The sequence below is a fragment of the Myxocyprinus asiaticus genome, chromosome 2, assembly GCF_019703515.2.
Source record: "Myxocyprinus asiaticus isolate MX2 ecotype Aquarium Trade chromosome 2, UBuf_Myxa_2, whole genome shotgun sequence".
NCBI classification, from domain to species: Eukaryota; Metazoa; Chordata; class Actinopteri; order Cypriniformes; family Catostomidae; genus Myxocyprinus; species Myxocyprinus asiaticus.
The window spans coordinates 25,872,539-25,888,429 of record NC_059345.1 but is presented as its reverse complement, the minus strand read 5'-3'; the positions used below and the strand labels follow the sequence as shown (position 1 = coordinate 25,888,429).

General features: G+C 41.0%; 1 protein-coding gene across 5 annotated transcripts in view; it reads left to right on the top strand.

Annotated features, from left to right (window-relative positions):
• LOC127454525 (dysferlin-like) overlaps positions 1–15,891 on the top strand; it is a 130,970-nt gene that overhangs the window by 39,184 nt on the left and 75,895 nt on the right. For all 5 annotated transcript variants that reach the window (XM_051721844.1, XM_051721837.1, XM_051721842.1 and 2 more), the window contains one exon: positions 15,282–15,463. In XM_051721844.1, coding sequence (XP_051577804.1) covers positions 15,282–15,463 — 182 coding nt within the window. The remainder of the gene's footprint in view (positions 1–15,281; positions 15,464–15,891) is intronic.

Here is a 15,891-nt window from a genome sequence, read left to right as displayed (position 1 = left end):
GGTGTAACATGGGATCCGTGTACTTGGCCATCACGAGACCCTAAGCAACAGGATTCCAAATTAATGTGCGCAAGTTAAAGTATAGAATTATCTAGAATAATCAAGTATCAAAATCAAGATACAGTAAATTCTCAAAGAATGATCAATAACAATTGGAATCTCAACCTAATTTTGTGGTCTTTTACAGTTGGAGTCAGTTTAAATTAATTATGGAGTCAGATATGGTCTAAACTAAATCAAATATTTTAAGATACCACAAATACATGCGCCAGAAAAGACGAATGTGCAGATACTTTCACCACTCTACTGGATACTGTCATTGGACCAGTGGGGTGGCCTTTACACACTCTTTGATGAAATCTGATCAAAGCTATGCATAATACCAAGAAATATATGCCCTAGTCATCCAATTTGTAAAGCAGCTGTCTTTCTTTTGGCAAAATCTACGTTTTACAACTGTACGAGTAACACACTATGGCCTCTCAACTTTTGACATGGATTCTGAGTAACATACCCATCTGAGCGCTTGCCACTCCTGCAAAAGCATGGCTTTCAAACACACGGCTGGCATCGGTAGAATATGCCTTTCAAGTCATTAACTACAATACCACATAGCATAAAGAACATCACGCCATCTGTGATGTCCTTTTGAACAGTTAATATACAATAAGATACATATTTCCAGTTTCGAGTGTGCACAAGCACTCATGTGGTGACACAAAGTGAAATCAATGGGTAGTCCTAATGTGAAGCATATTGAGAGTAATAGCGTAACACGGCAGAATTACTGTTATATGAATTTCTTTAAAAAACAAAGAAGTCAGCATTGCCTAGCATAATAGGGGCATTTTATAAATAAAAAAATTATAAAAATAAAGTCTTTTGAGACGTAATGGTAGATGAACCATGACTGAGCTTACGTCAGAATGGGTGAAATAATGTGCTTGCCACAGTTTGGGCCAAGGCACTTCGGGTCAAGTGTCGCCAAGAGGGAAGGGAAGTGAAACAGATTTAATGCAGAGCTCGCAAGTGAAGACATTGGCAGTAGAGATGTAAAAATTTTATTCGTATAGAAAAGAGAAGGTAAATACAGAAGTGAAACAAAGCAAAAGATTGTAAAACAAATCAAAGGCACATCACATTGAGACATTATATGTAAATGTTGTTGCTCTAGTCTACCTTTTTCTTGTTGTTTTGATTACTGATACTAGTTGTTTTTTTGCTAAGCTAGTATATCTTAATGGAAATTGTCTAATTGTCCAGTGCCCATAAATGTGTGCATTGCAAATGTATTTTCGGTTCTATTCTTCTTCTTTTTGTCTTAGCTTTAACTTAGCTTTCTGTGCAGCTGAAACATTGGCTCAACACCTTTTGTTTTTAAATGTGCCCTAAAAATATATTTGACTTATTCTAGACTCATGTATGCTGTATATTGGCTTCATATTGCTTGATAACATTAGCTGATTCTTCAGATACCGACATTTCTATAAATGTCTTGAAACTATGTGAGGCTTTTAATAATTGTTTATTGTAAAGTTGTATATTGGTGAATTGTATAGTGATAGTCTAGTGTAGTGTAGTTATTACCAGCCCTACACATAATCCATGCCTGTACATCTAGTTTGTTCATTGGTTTTCCATATTAAAACTGCATTTTCAACAAGTTTTGATTAAATGTCTTTCAGCTACCAATAATTGTATTACTGTCTGTTTTAGTGATTTATCATACTTAAATCCATTCCACAGAATTAATCCCATAATCAGCACAGAAAATGTAAAAAAGTGTTTGGCCCTAGTTATTCCATTGTAACTACATATTAATAAAAATGAAATGAGTTTTCATTTAAAATGTGACAGTTATTATTAACATTGAAAAAAAATAAAATAAATAGTCCATAAAAATCTAAAATATAAGAGAACAATTTTTAACTCAGAGTGCTCCACATCATTAAAATACAGGCAAAATATGCCTGCTGGTTATCACCCATTAAAGATGTCTGGTATAAATCTCCTATGCATGGAAAAACCATAGAGGCTAACAGGACCAAAGCTGACAATGATAAAAAGAAAAAGAGTGTGAAAGAGAGAGAGAGAGAGAGCGAGAGAGAGAGAGAAAGAAAGAAAGACATTAAGGTGGAGAAAGATCTGAAGTATATTGTTTTTTTGTGAAATCCTGGAAATGTAGCTAGCCCGGCTGTGCGTTTAAGGTTCATTCTGAACCCGCAAGCACAGATGAAAAAACATCAAGGATCCTTTTAAAAATATATGCCTGGTATAAATCAGACCAGCCTGGCGCTGTGATTACAAATCTACAAATAGTTTCGGGTCAGTTTCCTGATGCACAAAACCCAGCCTTGCTCTTTTACAGCGTTCTGAGTTCTGAGGGAAAATGAATAAATCAAATGAATGCAGAAATCACTTGGTGCACTTGAGATGGAGTTTGGTAATGTGAAATGATCGATGGACCACAATATTTATAAAGGAGGGAAAAATGTGGAGCTGCATCAGTGCTTTAGCTACTGGAAGGGGATTAGAGGAAGTCAGAGGTTTGGGCCAGATAGTACATGGCTATAGGCCCCACTCTGCTAAAGTCTGAGAGACTGGCTGCCAATTACACTCAGATGTCAGCAAAATTATTTAATTGTTCATCTATCTACATTCAGTGCTGGGCAGATATACTTACAATTATAATCCGGTACTGATTACAAATAACATGACTAAAACTGTAACGTAATCTCTTGGATTATATTTATGGGAAATCTAATCTGATTTCTTTTGGATTAATTTTGGATTACCTCTGACCTAACTTTGAGAATTTATATGATTTTTTTGTTTTACTCACTATTTGTCTGCTTCTGAGTGAATAAAAAAAGGCACTTACAAAGTCATGAAAAAAAAGAAAACTGATATATATGTTTTGTCCAAGATGGCAGAAAAAGATGGTGTGAATTATTCTTATTCAAATATATATTTTCTTAGACTCTTCCAGGTGTTTTTTATTTATTTTATTTTTTTCCAGACTTATAGAATCAATAATTAGTGAAGGTCACTGGATATTATAGTCTACTATTACTACACATAGTTAATAATTTAAGATAATTAGATAATTATTTGTTATGAGAAAAAAGTTGAGTAAACTTTAAAAAAGTAAGGCAACCAGCTGCAAAGCATTTTTGAGTTTACTCAACTTCAGGCAAATTAGTTATACTAACTTAACAAATCAAGTTGGATTGTAAATTCTATGAACTTGATTCTGTCAAGGATGAGACCAGAGATCAAAGTGTGGAGGCAAAGTAACTTTTGGATTTTATTAAATATTAAACACAGCAGAGCTGGCGAAGTGTGATGGAAACCCAGCACCGACTGCAGCATGGAGATGGAGAGTGTGTTCTTTGGCTTGTGTGCGTTGTGGTAGTGTGAAGAGCAGATCCACAAGGAATCCTCTGGAGGATGGTGTGTTCATAGCTATGTGTGCGTCAAGGTGAGCGATGCAACCAACAGGAAGGTAACCACAATCCGGGCACTACGGCGAAGACTGGCAACCAATACAGAAAACACACAACAGGACCGACTAGGGCAGGGAGAGAGTGGTGAGTAACTAAACACACAACAACTATCTAGAAATGAACACGAAACAGAGTGGGGTAAAATAGGCAGAAAACAAACCATGGTCAGGTGCCGCTCATCAGCTGAAAGTTGGCATGATCAGCGTTCCCATGGAAACAATCAGGGTTCCCAAGAAAACGCTGATTCCACGAGCCAGTGGCACCTGAAACACATGAAGAGAAAGTAAACACAAATGGAAAAAAATGGCGGACTTACCGATACGCCTTTTGGCATACTCAGAAGATGTACCATGACGAAGATGGAACTGATCGATGAGGGCGTGGTCCAGAATGTTAAGAGCTGGGACACAGCATCTCTCCTCAGGCCCATAACCCTCCCAGTCAACCAGGTACTGAACCCCTCTGCCCCTGCATCTGACGTCGAGCAACCACTTGATGGAATAAGCCAGAGCACCCTCCACTAGGCAAGGCGGAGGTGGGACGGGTGTGGAGAAATGTAAATTAGACAGAATAACTGGTTTAACTCTGGAGACATGAAACAGGGGGTGGACGTGACTGAGGAAGTGGGGCAATTTGAGACAGACCGCCACCGGGCTAATGACCTTCATGATGGGAAAAGGTTTGATGAATTTGGGCCCCAGCTTACGAGAAGAAAGTTGGAGTAGTTTGTCCTTTGGAGACAACCAGACCTTCTGCCCGCAGACGTAAGCTGGGGGCTTGGACCAGTGACGGTCCGCCAACTCAATGCATGCGCCAGTCCGGAAGAGGGCTTCTCTGGCTATCCGCCAGGTGCAACGGCGCCATTGAATAAATGTGTACACGGATGGGACCTGGGTGTCAGGTTCTCGGGCAGGGAACAGAGGGGGCTGGTAACCTAGGCAACACTGGAAGGGTGATAGCCCTGTAGACGACAGTGGTAAGGAATTGTGGGCATACTCGACCCAGACTAAATGAGAGCTCCAAGAAGACGGATTACGGGAGGCGACGCAATGCAGGGTCTTTTCAAGCTCTTGATTAGCTCGCTCTTCCATTCGTCTGGGGATGGAACCCAGAAGACAGATTCATGGTAGTCCCCAGCTGTCGGCAGAATTCTGCCCAAAACCGTGATATGAATTGGGGTCCCCGTCAGTAACCACATCGACCGGGAGGCCATGAATGCGGAAGATGTGATTAATGACTTCAACTGCTATCTCCCTCACTAAAGGTAATTTGGGGAGGGGAATGAAATGAGCCGCCTTCGAGAACTGGTCCACCATGGTCATGACAACCATGTTGCCATGTGACAAGGGAAGACCGGTGACAAAATCCATGGATATGTGGGACCAGGGTCTCAAAGGGACTGACAGGGGTTGGAGGAGCCCGGCTGACAGGAAGTCTTGCTAGACGCACAAATAGGGCAAGCCGCTAACCCAAGGCCAATCTGACAGCCAACAATTCTCTATTACCGACGTTGTAATTCCGTTCTGCTGGGGTGAGGCGGTGCGAGAAAAAGGCATATGGATGCATCTTCCCATCCGAGGAAGAGTGCTGCGACAGAACAGCTCCGACATGACCTCTGACGTATCCACCTCCACCACGAACTGAGGTGAAGGGTCAGGAGAGTTGAGAATGGGAGCGGTACTAAACCTTTCTTTTAATTTAGAAAATGCAACTCGGTACGGTTGGAAGTGAGATCCGTCAGAGGTACGGTGAGCTGGCTGTAGTTTCAAAAGAAACGCCTATAAAAATTGGCAAACCCCAGAAACCTTTGCAAGGATTTGCGGGAATCTGGGGTTGGCAAATCGGAAACTGCTCTGACCTTAACCGGATCCATGCGCACTCACACCTCGGACGAGACGATGAACCCCAGGATGGAACCGATTGTGCATGAAAAGCACACTTCTCTGCCTTAACGAATAGCCAGTTCTCCAGCAGTCACTGAAGCACCCACCTGATGTGCTGGACATGATCCTTCATATTCTGGGAGGAGATCAGAATATCATCTAAGTAAACAAATTGGTCGACCATGTCCGGAAACACGTCATTCATGAGCCCCTGGAAGACAGCAGGGGCGTTGACCAATCCGAAAGGCATGACGGAATATTCAAATGCCCCCTATGGGTGTTAAAAGCTCTCTTCCACTCATCCCCCTCCCTGATCTGAACAAGGTGATGAGCATTGCGTAGGTCCAACTTGGTGAAAACAGACACTCCCTGCAAGAGTTCGAAAGCCGAAGACATCAACGGCAAAGGATAATGATTCTTCATCATGATGTCATTCAGCCCCGATAATCTATACAGGGTCTAAGCGAGCCATCCTTCTCCACGAAGAAGAACCCTGCCCTGCAGGAGAAGAAGGATGGATGAGACCGGCTGCTAGAGAATCATTGATGTATTTATTCATGGCCTCCCTCTAGGGAGCAGAGAACGAATATAACCAAACACGTGGGAGAGAAGTACCAGGAAGCAGATCGATTGTGCAATCATACGGGCGATGAGGAGGAAGGGTCATGGCGCGGGATCGACTGAACACCACCATCAGATCATGGTATGCCACAGGTACTCTGGATAAATCTGCAGGTTCATCCTGAAACGAAACACAAGACTGGACAGGAGAGACAGCAGAGTTAAGACAATACGGACTCCAGGGAAGAACATAATTGGTTGGCCAGTCAATGTGAGGATTGTTCATTACCAACCATGGATGCCCTAACACCACCGGTGCTGACAGAGACTGGACAAGGGTGAAGGAATGCTGTTCAGAGTGATTGCCGGAGATGAAGGTGAGCGGTTTGGTGGAATGGGTGACGATGGCCAGGGGTGTGCCACTAATGGAATGGGCCATGATGGGCTCCTCCAGCTTGACCACTGGAATCCGCCATCTGTAAACCGTGGCGACATCCAGGAAATTCCCCTCTGCTCCGGAATCCACCAAAGCAGAGACAATATGACTGGTCGGTCCGTACTGCAGTCGGGCCAGGAGAAGAGTCCGTAGTGCGGGGGATTGCTCAGTGGAGTTGCGCTCGCCAGTAACCCACCGATGAGCGTTGGCTTTTGCTGGGCAGTTTGTGGAGACGTGACCGGTGGCAGTACGGTAGAGGCAGAGTCCCTTGGAGATGCGCCGCTGCTTCTCCTCTGGTGACAGCTGTGTCTTCCCAATCTGCATGGGTTCCACCTCGGACTGCAGTTCCAATGACCCGGCAGCAGGAGTGGGGTGGTGTTGACGGTCAGCCGGCTTGGGATGTGGAGAACGACATCGGCTGTGTCGAAGTGCGAGATGCTGTTCCACTCTAATGGCCAGATCCACTAGGTCATCAAATGGGGAGGCAAGTCCAAGTTCATCCTGGATGGTATCGGATAACCCATACAGGAACTGGTCCCATTGTGCTCGATCATTCCATTCGCAGGATGCAGCGAGGGTGCAGAACTCGATGGCATATTCCGTGACTGACCAGTTACCCTAGAATAAACCTGCCAGAACCCTCACCACGTCACGGCCTTGGGCTGAATAATCAAACTCAGTGGAGCTCTACCAAGAATTCTTGGAACGATGAGCACCAGGAGCTGCCATTGTCCCACATAGTGGTTCCCCACACACTGGTCCTCCTGGACAGGAGCGTTATGACAGAAGCCACCTTAGCTGTCTCCGAGGGGAATGCGGAGGGCTGCAGCAAGTAAAACAGTGAGCACTGGGAGTGGAATGTGCGGCATGACCCCGCCTAACCTGAGTATGGAGCAGGAGGGTTGAGATGCGGTTCTGAGTGTCCGATGCTGGGGGGAACCGCAGGGGCTGGTGTGGGAGCTTCCGCAGCGGGACCAGTATCAGAAGGCAGGCGAAGCTGTTGGAACAGTGACATGAGCTCCGCAAGCTGTGATGCCAGCATCTCTATGGCGCGGTTGGAGGCAGAGATCTGGTCCTGCTGGCGGCCCAACAAAACTCCCTGCGGAGCAAGTGCAGACTGAAGGTTAATGTCCTCCGCTGGATCCATCCTGGCTAGATTGGATCTCTGGTCTCACCCTTGACAGAACAATTGCAGAGGCAAAGTAACAGACTTTATTCAATATTAAACACAGCAGAGCTTGCAAAGTGTGATGGAGACCCAGCACGTTAAACAACCATGGTCTTAATGTGGCAATTTTGGCATTGCAAACACCATTCATTAGGGGTAACAGATCCAACCTGTTATATTTGTGAATCACAAAAAACAGTCTCAAAAGTTTATCACAAAAGCAAAAGTGCACTCATTTACATTTTTGAAGCACAATACAAAATTTAGTTTGTTAGCTATCCAATAGATACAGTCGGCAAGGAAGCCGCTCATGAGGGAAACCAGAGCCCTGTTAAAATAGTTACTCATTCATTCCTATGAAAAAAAACAGGGAGAAGTATCTATTAGATTTTGCTATTTTAACAACAAAAAACATGACAAAAATCTGTTGTGTAGTTTTTGCACTTCAGACAAAACCCGGAACTGTTTTTCAACCCTTTCAGCGTTTGAGCTGCAAAGGCAGATCCATACAGTTCAGCGCTCTCAGGACAGAAGTTTACATTTACAATTTTCAGTTTAAGGTTTTGTTATTCGATTGGGATCTAAAACATTTAACTTATTTGTTTATCATCATCAACACTTTTATTTATGTCTCTTAACATAAGTGTTTTATCCACACAATAATGATATTTTGAAATGATTATACACATAAAATAGCCCAAATTTAAGGTGAAAACTATAATATGACTGATGCGATATCAATGGAAGATCTTTAGTTATTTTTAGATTACAATTTACAGCCTCAGCGGACAGTGCAAGTAGGATTACAATAGTAGACTATAAAACTAGAAACAAAAAACACAAAGAAGAGGATTTAAAAACTATGGGGGAATTTTTTATTTATTTTTTATTAAACACGAAATATGCCATTATTTGCAATGTAACAACAATTAAGGCTTCAATTATAAGCAGTTTATTGTTATTATTGCTTCTTCTTAAGTACTTTGTTTGGCAGTAAAGACAGTGCTAATTGAGATGAGTACTGTGTACCTAAACATTTTACAGCAGCTTTACCTTATTAATTAAACACTTCGCCAAACCCAACGGTAATCACAATATCCTCCGAGAAGTTTAATTCATTAACCAGTATAAGCAGCCCTACACTTCAATAATGTCATGTTTTTTCAGGAATCTTTTCTTGTTCTCTGGTGTTAACTCATCATTATGTCTCTGCTGGAACCACTGTTGTGATGATATGATGATTGATTTAGTCTTGAATCTGCTTGAATGTTTCTTAAACACACTAAACCACATATCCAGCATATTGTCGACTGCAGCCACAGAACTCTTCTTTAGGCTTAGATATTTATCAGTTGAAAGGTGATACAAAAATCAGTTCCGGGTTTTTTGGCTTTGTCTGAAGTGCAAAAAACTACACAACAGCTTTTCGTTATATTTTTCATTGTTAAAATAGCAAGATATTAGGATATTTCTCCCTGTTGTTCTCATAGGAATGAATGAGTAACTATGGTAATTGATTGCCCCCATGCTATACCACGCCCCCAGTGTATGATGTGTTGCCAACTGTATCTATGTAAAGTTGTGAAAACATGTACACTTCCAAATGCTTCTTTAGATTTGAAGTGGAATCTTTTGCAGTGGACATGATATTTAATTTGGGATGGCATAGTTTACATTGCTACCTAGTCTCATAGAATGAACATTACTATATTGACATTTTTGCAAACTGAGTTTTACGTGCTGTGTTCTCATTTTGCCACAGTTTCTTGATGAAATTAACAATAGAGGTGCTACAACAACTGTGTGTTTTATTCACTTTCACATGAATCATGAATACAACAGCTGATTATGACTTTATAAACATTTATTTTTCACTCTATTACTGACACACTGCAATGTAAGGATACTGAAACACTTTTACTATAATGCATCATTTGAAAAACGATACATTTTAATGCTTGTATCACAGACCCACCTACATTTACACACTAATTCCAATGTGATTAGCTTCATCTAACTGTGAGAGTGTTGGACTTTACATTTAAAAGACCAAGGCTCGAGCCCAGCTAAGCACATAAGCTGACATGTCATAGAAGTGACATGAAATTATGCGGTTGCTTCAGAAAATTTACTTTTCACGTCTCATTTGCTTGTAGGACATTATCAGTTAGGTTTAGGTGTTGGTTTAGGGTAAGGATGTCTGTTTTATTTACCTCTCATTAGCTTTTAGGACATTATTGGTTAAGTATAGGTGTTTGTTTAAGGTAAGGATGTCTTTTATTTACATCTCATTTGTTTTTAGGACACAGTTGGTTAGGTGGAGCCAGTGTGTGAGGTGGAGCCTACAGGTGAGCAGGAGACTCTGATGGAGTCTGATGGAGATCCAGGTTCTAGAGACCAAGGTGGTGCAAATTGACCAGGAGACACAGGTGGTGTCAACAGACCAGGAGACCTAGGCAAGGGAAAGTCAGGGGACTCAGTAGAGTGCAACAGCAAGGCAGGAGACTCTGTAGAGGGCTATGGAAAGGCAGGGGATTCAGTAAAGAGCAAAGGAAAGGCGGGGAACTTAGTAGAGGGCAAATGAAAGGCAGGGGACTCAGTAGAAGGCAAGGCCGCTGTGGACTCAGTAGAGGGCAAGGAAACTGGGGACTCAGTAGAAGGTAGGGCAGCTGGGTACTCAGCAGAGGGTAAGGCAGCTGGGGCCTCAGTAGAGGATAGGGCAGCTTGGGACACAGTAGAGCTTAGAGCAGCTGAAGACTCAGCAGAGGGCAAGGCAGCTGGGGACCCAGATGAGGTCAAGCCAGCTGGGGACTTACTTGCGGGGAGTAAAGGGGCCTCCGTTGCAGGGACCTCTGAGACCACTGGAGCAGGGAGCAGAGGGCCATCTGTCACAAGGACCACCTAGGCCACCGGAGCAGGGAGTGGTGGGACGTCCATCATGGGGACCTTGGGACCACCAGAGCAGGGGGCAGAGGGGCCTCTGGCGAGCTGGGTGTAGCCTCTGGTGAGAGAGTGCTGGGTGCAATGGAACAATGGAATGCTGTACCACACTGTGTAGGAGGAGAAGCTGAGCCTAAGGTTTAGAGCATAATCTACACTGGTGGCCAAAAGTTTGGAATAATGTACAGATAATGGTACTTTTATTCACCAAAGTGGCATTCAACTGATCACAACGTATAGTCAGGACATTAATAATGTGAAAAATTACTATTACAATTTGAAACAATTTTTCAGAACTTCTTAAACTACTTCAAAAATTTCTCATCAAAAAATCCTCCACATGCAGCAATAACTACGTTTCCATCCAAGCGCAGCTAAATTAAGCTGATGGAAACGCAATTTATCGCTAAAATTTTTATAATATTTTTCCGTTTAACTCTAGCGCATAAACTCTATGTCGATACATCAGATGTCGTGAAAAACTGGTTTGGAAACACTTTTTGTTGAGAAAATTGGCATTAACGCAAAAATGTAGTGTCACATGACAGAATTTACCCCAATCGTTGCCTGTGTTAATCATGATGACAAGGTATAGGATCCTTGAAAGCCAATTTATTGTACGTGATTATGGATTGATCTGAATGGCATAAAGATCTGATCACTGCAAACATGACACTTTCAGGAGTGCCAATACAAATATCTCTTTCAAGACATGCACATTTGACAAGTGCACGGAGAACAAATGAATGGCCACTGTTTGTGATTAATTTAATCGCGGTAGCCATCTGTTTATTTATTAAAGTTGCTTTTTCACACCAATCAAAATAATAGACGGCAGTCACGGAATTAGCCCACAATATAAAAAACATATAATTTCTGTACGCAAAGATGTTTTAAATTAAAAATATATGCACAATACTAGAAGAAAAGCTTCAGTGTGCTTTTTTGGAACACTAACATATAGCCCAATTTTAATAAATTATTGTTTATACTTTTGATGTATGCTGGAAAATTCCCTATATTAAATTAAATATATTGCCAAACGAAAAACACATTAAATTAAAATAAATAAATTACCTAATGAAAAAGATTATATTTTTTGACCTATATATGCCTTTTCTTTACACAAACTTAAATTAGCCTTAACCTGTTCTGCAGACTAATAAAGTCGGCTGAATGACATTTTCTACACTTCAGAACTCTTTGTCCAATGCGGAGTTCACTTTCAGAAAACGAGCTTTTGAACATATTAAAACTTTTACATATTTTAAATCGACCCCTCTTTACCTCAGATCGCATTTGCTGAGCTTCTTCAGAAAATGTAAATTGCATTATGACACTAAAAATAATTTGAGATGACAATCAAGTTTAGTTGGTCGTTAAAAGTTGTGGGACAAATATACGGGATATAATGCAGCTGTGATGGCAATTGTTTAGATTAGATGATTGTACAAAATAGCCTATTGAATATCAGGAATGTATCATATAGGTAAACCCTGAAATTACACAGGATCAGTTTTTTTTTAATAGTTGTGCACACAGTATATACACATCGATGGATGGTCCTTATACTAAGACCAAAAATTTCCCCACTACTTGGTGCAGGATGCCAGCTTGAACAGGGCCATGACGATTCGCTTTCGGGTCGAAACCGGTGACAAACTGCAATAGGCGCAACATGAGGACCAATATTACAGTCCTATCAGATGGGCAACTGCTCCCTTTTGATTGCAATTCCTCGTCTTCTGATTGCATTTATTTGTGAAATTAAAATGACAGTAAACTGGGTAATTTCAATGAATTGTCTCAATACTCTCCCCATTTTACCAAAACTTCGGAGGAAAAAAATTAGGGACATCTGGGAAGCAAATTAGCGATAAACACACATTTCTGTATGGAAACGCCTTCAGGGCAGATTTCTTTTGCGCTAAACCAAAACTTATGCGACAAAGTGTTTTTTTAGGCATGACGTCATCATGCACACCATTTTTATCGATAAAAAGCCATTTCAATGGAAACAGGCAGAAGACGACAAATTTCGCAAAAATGTTTTTACGCATTTTCACTTTGTTGACAACAAAATAGCGCGAAAAGTGGATGGAAACTAGGCTAATGACAGCTTTGCAGATCCTTGGCCTTCTAGCTGTCAGTTTGCCCAGATACCCAGGTGACATTTCACCTCACGCTTCCTGTAGCACTTGCCATAGATGTGGCTGTCTTGTCGGGCACTTCTCACGCACCTTACAGTCTAGCTGATCCCACAAAAGCTCAATGGGGTTAAGATCCATAACACTGGATGTCCAATGTCTGTGTTTCTTTGCCCACTCTAACCATTTCTTTTTGTTTTTCTGTTTCAAAAGTGGCTTTTTCTTTGCAATTCTTCCCATAAGGCCTGTACCCCAGAGTCTTCTCTTTACTCTTGTACATGAAACTGGTGTTGAGCAGGTAGAATTAAATGAAGCTGTCAGCTGAGGACATGTGAGGCGTCTATTTCTCAAACTAGAGACTCTGATGTACTTATCCTCTTGTCTAGTTGTACATCTGGCCTTCCACATCTCTTTCTGTCCTTGTTAGAGCCAGTTGTCCTTTATCTTTGAAGATTGTATTGTACACCTTTGTATGAAATCTTCAGTTTTCTGTCAATTTCAAACATTATATAGCCTTCATTCCTCAAAACAATGATTGACTGACGAGTTTCTAGAGAAAGTGGTTTCTTTTTTGCCATTTTTGACCTAATATTGATCTTGAGACATGCCAGTCTATTGCATACTGTGGCAAAGACAATGTTAAGCTTCATTTAACAAACCAAATAGCTTTTAGTTGTGTTTGATATAATGGCAAGTGATTTTCTAGTACCAAATTAGCAATTTAGCATGATTACTCAAGGAAAAGGTGTTGGAGTGATGGCTGCTGGAAATGGGGCCTGTCTTGATTTGATCAAAAATTACTTTTTTCAAATAGTGAAGGTGCTGTTTTTTACATCAGTAATGTCCTGACTATACTTTGTGATCAGTTGAATGGCACTTTGGTGAATTAAAGTACCAATTTCCTTACGAAACAGCAAAATCTGTACATTATTCCAAACTTTTGGCCACCAGTGTATATACTCTATCAGAGATTGTTCACATCTGCCTCCTGGCAGACAGGATTTAATAGGCTTGTTAAGCCCAAAATGAAAAATGTGTTTTGAGCATTATATCTCCCCAATTTAGGATGCTGGAAAAAGTGCTAAACATCTCATTATACTCCTCTGTGGAGACAGTTCCTTGCTGGAGGGACAGGAGTTCCATGACTGCTAAATATATTATAGGCCTATTCATATGTAATGATGTCGTGAGATGTGAAAAAAGTAGGATCTAAATGCAGTTTTAATGAATGCTTGATGAAAACTCAATGATGCACAAGAACTGCTACATACTTTAACATGTAATTTTATCTAACTAAAAATACTTGATTTTTGTAATCTGATTATGTAATCCAGATTACATGAAATCTATCCATCCATCCATCCATCCATCCACATTTTGAATAAAAGATGCTTTCTGCACATTTAAGATTGTTAAAATATATGGGAAATAATCCACATTAGAATTTCTTGGTTGCCTTCCCCTATTTTCTCTGAGCATGTCATTGTTCCCAAGGGTCATTCATCATGTTTGAGTTATACACGTGGGCAGCCATCGACATGACAGTGTCCAGTCCCACAATACCCTTGGGGAAGACAGTTAATTTACTGTGTTTGCTGTAAGCAGCCAGATTAGACACTGTCTATGTTTATTTCCCATTGGCTCATGGGTAATGGTGCACGCTCCCAATAGCTTGTTTATGCCTTTGTTTATTTGAGCCACTGTGTGTGTGGGAAGGAGTTTGTTTGTGTGTGTGTGTGTGTGTGTGTGTGTGCGCGCAAGTGGGGTATTTTAGTAAGAGCTGGGAAAATTGGGTCTGTTTCTGTCTCCCAAGTGAAACCATCCCACTGAGGCCGCTTTACGTCAACTAAAATAATAATAATAAACTTAAGCTGTCCCTACAATTTCTGGCAATTCTAAATTGTTGATGTCACTCATTCTTTTCTTTCTTTTTGGTTTGCACCTTAAGAATTAATATGTTAAAATGTTTGAATGTTGTAAAGGTTGAAACATACTCGTGCACATACACCTTCACAGAGACGTACATTTCACAGAGACAAATACACTGTTTTTATAGTATTGTTCTCTTTCTTTCTTTCTTTCTTTCTTTCTTTCTTTCACAACCACACATCATCCTACAGACAATACATAGACCTACCAAAGTTCAAAACTGTCTTACTCTCCCTGCACCAACTCTGGTCTGGTATCTCTGGTTCTTTTCACATACATAATTGATGTTATATACTTGGCAAAGTCCCCCTCATAACAAAACCAAATAAAAACAGAAATCCTTGTGTTTATTGTGTTTACTGATGCATTGGAAGCCTTGTTCTGAGGAGAAAATATTAATCATTGCCTCAGTCTTGATGGCAAACAGACTTCAGTCAACTGATGGCTGCACATCTTTCCCAGCTCTTGATGCAGTTTTTTCCAAGTCATTTATCCATCTACATGGTGGTAACCTCCATATGACCTGACAAAGCCTTTCTAATTTAATTTGACAGTTTGGATCTCATTTTTGACAGAGTACAATTGAACATTTGACATGCTATTTCCTTTCAGTGTGAACTCGCAACTCATGCCATGCTTCATCACTCATTCTGACATCAAACTGCAATTCAATTAAATTCACTGACCTTTGATCATTGACTCTTTGATTAGATCCCTATGCCATTGTATCCTTCCTGCATCAGAGCCAGAAGACAGTGACTGTTCGAAACACGCTCAACCCTACCTGGGACCAAACCCTCATCTTCTATGAAGTGGAAATATTTGGAGACAGTCATGTGACTGAGAGGAACCCTCCAAACATTGTGGTAGAACTGTACGATCAGGACACCTATGTGAGTTTTCAGCTGTGCTGTAATGTCAAATTGTCTTATTTAGCCAGACTTTTGACTATGGACATGAAGTCTAGTCTACTCTCCTGCTTATTCTTGTCAATAACCTCCCATGTAGACATGAGAAGACCGTCTGACCATCATGTTATATTACACCGTGTCCTAAACAGATGTGATGTGAAAAGATTCCAATGAAATGCAATTTGTCTGTACACAGTGAATGTGAAAATTTTGGATTTTGGACTGGCGCAACGCCACAAAAATAGAGAAGAAGCGATCAATAGAATGCCCTGTTGCTTGTCGTGGTAGGTTAGGACAAAATCTCTTATTAACATGGAAAACATAAACCAAGTGTGTCACTTTATCACATTTCGTCTGGTTAGGAGACTATGTTAGGCTGAGACTGTGAAACTTGTGAAGTGTTTGTCTCT